This window comes from Rattus rattus, chromosome 5 (genome assembly GCF_011064425.1).
Source record: "Rattus rattus isolate New Zealand chromosome 5, Rrattus_CSIRO_v1, whole genome shotgun sequence".
NCBI lineage: Eukaryota > Metazoa > Chordata > Mammalia > Rodentia > Muridae > Rattus > Rattus rattus.
The window spans coordinates 154,490,004-154,499,229 of NC_046158.1; the positions used below are offsets into that span (position 1 = coordinate 154,490,004).

General features: G+C 48.0%; 1 protein-coding gene across 1 annotated transcript; it reads left to right on the forward strand.

The window, feature by feature from the left end:
- The first annotated feature begins 4,112 nt into the window (after nt 1-4,112).
- Nucleotides 4,113-7,989, forward strand: Fitm2 (fat storage inducing transmembrane protein 2). The gene is made up of 2 exons (XM_032904892.1): nt 4,113-4,368; nt 6,414-7,989. The coding sequence occupies exons 1-2, from the start codon at nt 4,196-4,198 to the stop codon at nt 7,027-7,029; spliced, it is 789 nt and encodes a 262-aa protein (XP_032760783.1). The 5' UTR covers nt 4,113-4,195; the 3' UTR covers nt 7,030-7,989.
- Nucleotides 7,990-9,226: the final 1,237 nt, after the last annotated feature.

Here is a 9,226-nt window from a genome sequence, read left to right on the forward strand (position 1 = left end):
AGAGTTAAAGAGAGAGGTAATAGCCAAAAGTCATCAGCTTTTGGCCCCAATCGCTACCCCTTGCTGCCTTCCCTGGGTACCTGAACTGGATGCTGGAACCTGGCCTGCCTGCCCTCTCTCCCTCCCTCTCTTTCTCTCTCCTTCCTTTCTCTCTCCCTCCCCCTCCTTCTTTTTCTCTCCCTCCCTCCCTCCCTTTCTCTCTTTCTTTCTTTCCTTCCTTCCTTCCTTCCTTCCTTCCTTCTTTCTTTCTTTCTTTCTTTCTATATAGGGTCTCCTGTACTCCAGGGTAGCCTTGACCTCACTAGGTGACCAAAGATGACCTTGAATCCCTGATCTTCCTGCTTCTACCTCCAACATACAAGGACTGCCGGCAGGTACATGTCGCCACACTTGGCTATGTGGTGCTAGACACGGAACTCGGGCTTTGTGCACGCTAGGCAAACACTGTGACAATAGAGATCCATTCCAACTCCTCATTTCTGTTCTGAAGGTCAAGGTATGTGCATATATACATATATATATGTGTGTGTGTGTATATGTACATATATATGCATATATATGTATATGTGTATATAGATATATAGATATAGATATATAGATATATAGGCACTGCCATGCTGTTTCATTTACTGCTGCTTTATAATGTAGTTTGAAATCAGGTGGCATAATAAACTTTCTTCTTTTGGCTCATGCCTGCCTTGGCTATTTTTGCTGTTATTATTCCATAGAAATTTTAGGATTAGGGGGCTAGAGAAATGACTTGGCCGTTAAGAGCACTTATTTATTGTTCTTCCAGAGGACACGGGTTTGATCCCCAGCACCCACACACCATGTGTAACTCTAGTTCCAGGGGATATGATGACCTCTTGTGGCCACTGGTGGTACCAAGCATACATGTGATGTGCACAGTGGTAACACATACATAGGAAATTTTAGGATTATGTTTTCGACTTCTCTGAAACATGACATTAAAGTTCTGATAGGAATTGTCTTGCATCTTTAGGTTGTTTTAAATAATGTGCACATTTCAACAACATTAATTCTTCCCATGTGTAAAGAGGGGGCATCTTCCCATTTATTTGTACACAAACAATGCTTCTAAATGAATATTTATATAAAAGATAAATGAAGGTTGAAAATCAACAGTAGGGTGGTACTACTGGGGTCCCTGGTGGAACTGGGTACTTGTTTCCCCCCCCATCCCCCACCTTGTGTGACACAGATGCCAGAGGTCAGTGAGTTAATGTTAGATGTCTTCCTCAGCTATTCTATACCTTACTTTTTGAGGCAGGGTCTCTTGCTCATCTTGGAGATCTCACTGATTTTGCTAGGATCACTGCTAGCAAACCCCAGGGATCCTCCTGTCTCAGTGTCCCCGGTGCTGGAATTACATAGGCACACCACTGCGCGTGATTGTTTCTGTGGGTGCTGGTGGTCTACTTGGAAGTCCTCTCGCTTGCATGGCGAGCTCTTGCCCCCTGAGCCGTCTCTCCATCACCTGCTTGTAGTCTTCTATCCCCCTCTGGTGGGAAAGGCAAGGGCATTGCAGGTCAATGTCTTAACATTTCAAATTCAATGGTCCAAACAACTATTATAAAATAAACAGTGAGTCAGGACAAACTTTTGTTTGCTTGCTTGTTTGTTTTTTTGGAACTAGTTATTGAACATAGGACCTCGAAGTCCTGGAACTCTTCGTATGGACCAACCAGCCTGCCCTCAAATTTGCAAGGTTCCCCCCTGTTGTGTTTTATAAAAATAGAGAGAGAGAAAGAATATATTTGGTGGAGGTGAGGTAAGGTGTGGGGGAAGGGGGTGCCTCTGTGGGCCCAAACTGAGGCATCCCTTTCCCCTGAGGGACCAGACATATGATGGTATAGTATAGAATAGAGTTTATTCAGGGCATGAAGAGGGGAGTTGAGGGAGTAGAGACAGAGAAAGGCAGAAAAAGAGAGTACAGGAGTAGAGGCCAGCCTTGAGCATGTGGAGGGAGAGCAGGGAAGGGAATGGGGAGAGAGGGGGAGCAGGAGCAAGGGGGCAGAGCAAGAGCAAGAGAACAAGAGAGGGAGGAGGGGGCAAGCAGCCCCTTTTGTAATGAGTCAGGCACACCTGGCTGTTGCCAGGTAACTGTGGGGCGGAGCCTAGATTAAATGCCAACACCTCCTACCTCCTTCCAAGTACTGAGATTATAGGTGAGGCACACCAGGTTGTTTTAAAAGTTAAATTGAGTTGCGTAATTGAGTATAAAAATCACAGCCTCTCACAATTGGTAGAGGCGTGCTCAATCATGAACTGTCATAAAGTTGTATCTAAAGCTATACATCTATTAGCATAACCGCTTACGTGCTGCATCTGTTTCTATGGGCACTCTGTGTGTGTGCAAACAGTGGTTTGCTCATAAATGTTTAATATAATGAGCTCTCCTGAAGAAAATATGTAAGTATATACATATATAGATTTATTATAAACTTTCTAAAAATAAAAATATATATAGAGAGAGCTGTGTCTGTGACTTACAGACAATGACTTACAGACAATGAAACATACAACACCTTTTTTTAAGAAGAGTGGTCTCCTGGGTCTCAGGCTTGCCCTGAACTCACTGTGTGGTTTACTCTGGGGATCACAGTCATGTAGTACCACCACACACGGTTTGTGCAGTGCTAGGCATTGAACCTGGGACTTCATGCATGCTAATCAAGCATTCTACCAACTGAGCTACAGCCCCAGCTCCCATGGTGCTCTTCATCGCAAATATAACTCTCCAAAGCTTACGATGTTAGCGATTTTACTGGACATTTGTTTCCACGGCCCACCTGTGATTTCAGATCAACCACGCATTGACAAATGGTGTCACAGGTCCATGAACACAGACGCTGACGGAATGCAGGTCTGATCTGTAGCACACGCCAATTTCCTTCGTGTAAATACTTCTATTGTGGCTGGTTTCAAGCTTCCTGTGTGACATCCCAGGAGGGGGAAGAGAGCACAGAGGTGCATCAGGGAGGCACAATAGACGCAGGGAGGCTCAAGAGCATAGAAAAACCAGATGTGATGGCACGTGCCTGGAATCCCAGCACCGGAGAGGGAGGCAGAGACAGGAAGACAGCCACGTGTTCAAAACCAGCCCTCTCTATAGAGCGAGTTTCAGGCCAGCCAGGGCCATATAATGAGGTCCTGTTTCAAAATAGACAAATGAGAACATAAATAATAATAAAATATAGTGAAATAATTAGACAGTAATGAGTTTTTTACCTTGATTTTAGCAGTGGCTAAAGTGGCTAAACTCGTGGTTGGGAAGCCCTGATTTTGACACCTAGCTTCATGGACTAAGAGCTGAGCTAAGGGACAAAACACTAGCACCTCATATGAGCTCTACTAACCTCCAGCATCCAAGATTTTTCAGTGAACAACACAGATGTTTCATTCTTACATTTATTTATTTTTTATTTGTTTACCTGTTTTATTTATTTTACGTGTGTGTGTGTGTGTGTGTGTGTGTGTGTGTGTGTGTGTGTGAACAACTTATCGGAGTTGGTTCTTGCCTTTCACAAGGTGGATCCCGAGGATTGAACCCAGGTTATTTGTCTTGCCAACAAGTGCCCTTACCTGTCTCAAACACCGAAGTCGTGCCGGGCACGGTATACATGACTTTAATCTCAGTACTCGGGAGGCAAAGTGCAGGGGACCTCTGAGTTGGAGGCCACCCTGGTTATACAGAGTGAGTTCCAAGGCAGCCAGGACTACTCAGAGAAAGCCTGTCTCAAAACAAGTAAATAAGATTTAAATTTAGTAATTACTTTCCAATGAAATTTCATCTGAAAAACCCTGTATCTGAACCAATATAAGGAACTCCCAAACTAGCTCTTCAGAAAGGCGGGTCTCTTGTTTGTATTTTGCAGATAAACAAAGCGAGAATCCCACAAACGGAGGCAGCAGGTTGCCTAGGCAAAGTGCAGCCTGCAGTGCTCTCAGCACGTAGCTTGGGGGCGATGAGGAGGAAGCCGCGCAGGTGGATGTAGGTCTGCACTCTGCAGTGACCCCTTATGGCCACTAGAGGGAGACGCGCCCCTTAGGGGGCGGAGCTTGCTGGAAGCGCGCATGCTCCCAGAGGGATGTGTTGGTATCAGCTCGGGCGAAGGGCAAGACGGTGGCCGAGAAGGCTCCGAGAGGCGGACGGTGGCCGAGAAGGACCGGCATGGAGCACCTGGAGCGCTGTGCGTGGTTTCTCCGCGGGACGCTCGTGAGGGCGGCGGTGCGGCGCCACCTGCCCTGGGTGCTGGTGGCCGCCATGCTGGTGGGCTCGGCCCTCAAGGAGCTGTCTCCGCTGCCCGAAAGCTACCTCAGCAACAAGCGCAACGTCCTCAACGTGTGAGTACATCAGGCTCCGGGCCCCCGCGTCCCAAGAAGCTAGTTGGATGCTGGGGTGGGCGAGTCATTGGGAGGGAGCCCTGTCTTGACAGCCGCGTCCGCGCGCGTGTCGCGACGCTGGGACCTTGGGAAAGCGAGTGACACTCGCACCTAGTATTTGAGCATTCCGATAGGAGGATCGAGTTGCCGGGCGAGTCGGTGACGGGTGGGTTATAAGTGACAGTGGTACAGTACATTGGAGCGGCTATTCCCCCATGCCCAGAGTTAGGCTCTCGCCCCTGTCCTGCTTGGGGAAATGTCACCTTCCTCCTGCCGGCTAGTCGGACACCCCTCTCCTAGACACTCTGGCAAAAATCCCATCGTTGTCTTAGAGACCACCTCTATACCCACCCACCACGCTGGGAGCTTTTGCCCTCCCGGCCCTATGTTGGTAGAAGCGTGAAACCTTTCGAGCTGGTGACCTTTCTCCTGGATCTCCTTGGACTTTCTCAGTACTCTAAAGTGCATGGCAGTTACCCAGGAAAATAACCCCAGCCGACCTCTTTGGGACGTCTCTCTAACTCCATTTATTGCTTTCCTAGTCCTTTAAAAAACACTTACATCGCAAGTTTATTACACAACACTCGGTTGGAGCAATACAGGGAGTTTGGAAAATGAAATTGCTCCTTCAGTGCGAACTTAATGCTTCGGACTGGTGTCTCCAGCATGGGTAGACTCTGCCTCTCTCTTGTCAATCTACTTCAAACCCTGTTTTCTCTTTGGGGCAGCTGGGTCAGGTTTCTGGCAGACCTTGGCTCTAACAAGGCTTTCCTTCTCAAGTCTGTGAAGGTTTTAGTGATGGGCTCTTTGGGGGGAGGGGGGTGTCTGAGAAACTACTGGAACCTAGGGAAGAGGCCCATCTTCATCCTGGTCTAAGAATAGAGAGCAAGGGTGGTAGTTGTCCCAGGTCTCTTATGTGTGCTTTCTGCTCAGATCTCCAGGTCAGCCACCTTTTATGAGCACAGAGGAAACAGACAAGGCAGATGTTGCTTTATCTGGCCTAATGAACCAGGAGCCCAGCAGCCTGGCACGTCCATCTCTGTTGTTTAGGGGTAGTCATGGATTCTGTTTTGTTCCAAGATATGGTGCTGCTTAATGGGAGGGAACTGGCAGTGATCCATTGAATCTGGAAGAGATTTTGAGAACGGCCTGGTGTCCTCAGCTTTCCCAGCTGAGGGCACTGAGGCCTGAAGATACCTTAATAAGTAAGAGTCAGAGTCAGGATTCAAACCCTGGTCTTTTAGCTTAAAGGAAAGCTCTTTCTTACAAGACTTACGGCTCTGTGGAAAAGAACACCAGTGTGGTAGAAAAGACATGGACTTCGGGGCCTTGTAACGTGTGGCTCAATCTGTTTGAGGTTGTGTGTGTGGCCTTGGCAAAGTTCAGTTGTCTGAGTCCCCCAGAGCCATCTGTAAAATGGGTCAAATGAAGGCCGGCCACACAACTCAGTTGATAGCATGCACACAGGTTTGAACCCCAACACCACACAGAACTGGGTGTGGGACCTATAAAGGCACGACTTAAGAGTGGAGGCAGGAGGGTCCAGAGTTCAAGACTCTCCTCAGCTAGGTAGACAGTTTGAGGCAGCCTGGGCTATACTTAGAAAAAAAAATGACCCCTTCCTCCTCAGCTAATCATGAGTGTGTGTGAATGCATCTGACATTTGATAGACACTCAGTTATTGCTTTCCTGAGAAAGTAGCCCAACAGGAAAATTTCAGGCCCTAGATTTGAACCCCTGTTTACCACTGCGACCTCCACTTTGGCCTGACGGATCCATATGGCTGCGTGGTGTCACCTTTACAGAGTTACGGATTAACTAGTTTCAGTACTTAGGGAATAAAGCACGGGTAAGCATGTATGAAGGAATAAAAGAGGGTATGACTGTTTGGATGGGCAGCTTTGATGGATTTTAAATCACTTCCCTTGGGAGATTAGATGCTGAAGCATGAAACCGTTTCCCTTCTGCCAAGTCTCTTCTTCACCTACGCTTTCCTCTTCTGTCAGGTATTTTGTTAAATTGGCCTGGGCCTGGACAGTCTGTCTCCTACTGCCTTTCATTGCCCTCACCAACTACCACCTGACGGGCAAGACCAGCCTGGTCCTGCGGCGGCTGAGCACCCTCCTCGTGGGCACGGCCATCTGGTATATGTGCACAGCCCTCTTCTCCAACATTGAGCACTACACAGGCAGTTGCTACCAGTCCCCGGCCCTGGAGGGCATCAGACAGGAACACCGGACCAAGCAGCAGTGCCACCGGGAAGGGGGCTTCTGGTACGGCTTTGACATCTCAGGCCACTCCTTCCTACTGACCTTCTGCGCGCTCATGATCGTGGAGGAGATGGCCGTGCTGCACGAGGTGAAGACAGATCGCAGCCACCACCTCCACGTTGCCATCACCACCCTGGTTGTCGCCCTGGGCTTCCTGACCTTCATCTGGGTGTGGATGTTTCTGTGCACGGCCGTCTATTTCCACGACTTGATCCAGAAAGTGTTCGGCACCATGTTCGGCTTGTTGGGCTGGTATGGGACATACGGCTACTGGTATCTGAAGTCTTTCTCTCCCGGGCTTCCTCCTCAGAGCTCCAGTTTGACTTTGAAGCAAGATACTTACAAGAAATGAAAGAGAGGGACATAGGGACAGGAGGACAATGGCTAATAGAATCCTCACCTACTTTGTCCAGTGACTGGCTGAATTATCCGTCCCATTCCAGAGAGAGCCTTTTCTATGTACCTTTGGAGTGGGGGACGTCTGGGGAACAAGTTTAGTCCTCAGACTCTGCTGGTGGTGCCACCATGTTCCCAACAGCGCTATTCCTGTTGGATTCTTCTCATCTCTGGCAAGATGTGACCTTAATCTGTTCCCAGAGGGAGGACGAAGGCTCGGCAGAGGTCTAGTGGACAGCCTCGTCATGTGGGTCAAGGGAAAACCAGGGTTTCAGGGCTCTCTGCTGTGGCCTCCCTGGCTCTGCTTCTCTTTAGAGTCTAGCGGCCACGGTAATGCTGTTCATTTAACAGCATTTCCCCATGGCTGACTCTGAGATAAGCATTTGTCTCTGGCAGGTTCTTTAGTAAATACCCCAGTGTCTAAAGGACACTTTCTGGCTGTAGCATCCAGTCCTCTGCCTGGAACCTGGCCGTGATTCCCAACAGGGGTCCACGACCCTGCAGTGCCTGGATGATTGTTGATGGTGGTAATTTTGTTTCTCTGTGTAGCCCTGTGTGTCCTGGAACTCGCTCTATAGATCAGGCTGGTCTCAAACTCAGAGATCGGCCTGTGCCTGCCTCCCGAGTGCTGGATTTAGGTGCACACTGCCCCGGCACGCTCGGATGTTTTCTGTTTTGTTTTGGTTTTTTGCTTTTGTTTTTTTCTGTCCACACTGTGTATCGTCCGTTATGTGTTGGTTTTTGGAGCGGTAACAGAAAACCCCATTTTCTCCCTTCTCTCCTGAGTGAGTGCTCTCTGGTTTTAATCATTACGACGCCATTTGTTCTTTGTTAGCAAATCCCCCGGCCCTACACCTTGGCATGTGAAGACTGTTTGGAGGGGTTTTTGTTTTTTAGAACACTAACTTTTTCTAAGACAAATTCTTGGCTTGTTGTATTAAATCCCACCTCATCGGATTGTTCCTCTCTTAGGAATACAACTGGAGCCAGGAGGTGTGGTGCTGCGTGCCTTTGATCCTAGCACCAGGAAGGCAGAGGCAGGCAGATCTCTGTGAGTTTGAGGTTACCCTGCCAGGGGTGCTCTGTGAGATCCTGACTCAAAAAAAAAAAAAGAAAAAAAAAAAAAAGACAGACTAAAACTGAACAGCAGACTTTTATTACTTGATGCATTTTAAGCTGAGAGAGTGAGTCAGTCAAGTGCTCATTTGTGCTAAGTCTTTCCTGCCCACTGACCGGTGATAGAGGCAGAATTGGGTTTGGGGACCTCATAGGACCATAGGACAAGGGCCACAGCCTAAGGGATTCTTACCTTTGGAGGTTATGATCATTTAGAAGTGAGATAAAATGTCTCCCTCTGACGCAGGAAGCCAGCCGGCATACAAAGCCACCCATGTTACATAGCGCCATGACTTTGGCCCCACCTCTTCTTCCTCATCTCACCAACAGAACAACCCTGGGAGGCAGTGTTCAGTGGCCATGAGAGTCTTTCTTTGCAGCTCTTCCTGGCTGCTAGCCATCTCGTTCTGTGGCCTTCACCGTGACTGTCAGGATAAGAAGCCCTTTCACCCACATCCTACGTGGCAGGCCTCCAGTCTGATGAGAGTGCCCTTTTCTCTCCTGGGTGATCTCCTTACGCCTGTCACAGCAGAGCCCCTGGCCTTTTGGATGATGATGCCTTGGTGCCTCCTCCCCAGCAGAGCTGGCTAATGACGTTAACTGATAAGCTTTGGCCTGACTGGCCTGACTGAAGCTCGGGTTGGTAGGCACCTGGTAAATTAAGAGTAATCGCTTTCTTTTTTTAAATTTTAGTATTTTTTTTAAATTTTGAATTATTTAATCTTTTGAGCCAGGGTCTTGCTATGCAGCCCTGACTGATCTGGAACTCACTATGTAGACCAGGCTGGTCTCAGACTCACAGAATTCTACCTGCCTGCCTCTGTCTCCTAAGTGCTGGGATAAAAGGTATACTAAGATTAAAGCCACCAAATCTGGCTACTGAGTAATTTTTTTAAATATAATAATCTATTAAAATATGTATTTTAGGGGTTGGGGATTTAGCTCAGTGGTAGAGCGCTTGCCTAGCAAACGCAATGCCCTGGGTTCTGTCCCCAGCTCCGAAAAAAAAGAAAAAAAAATATGTATTTTATATCCTG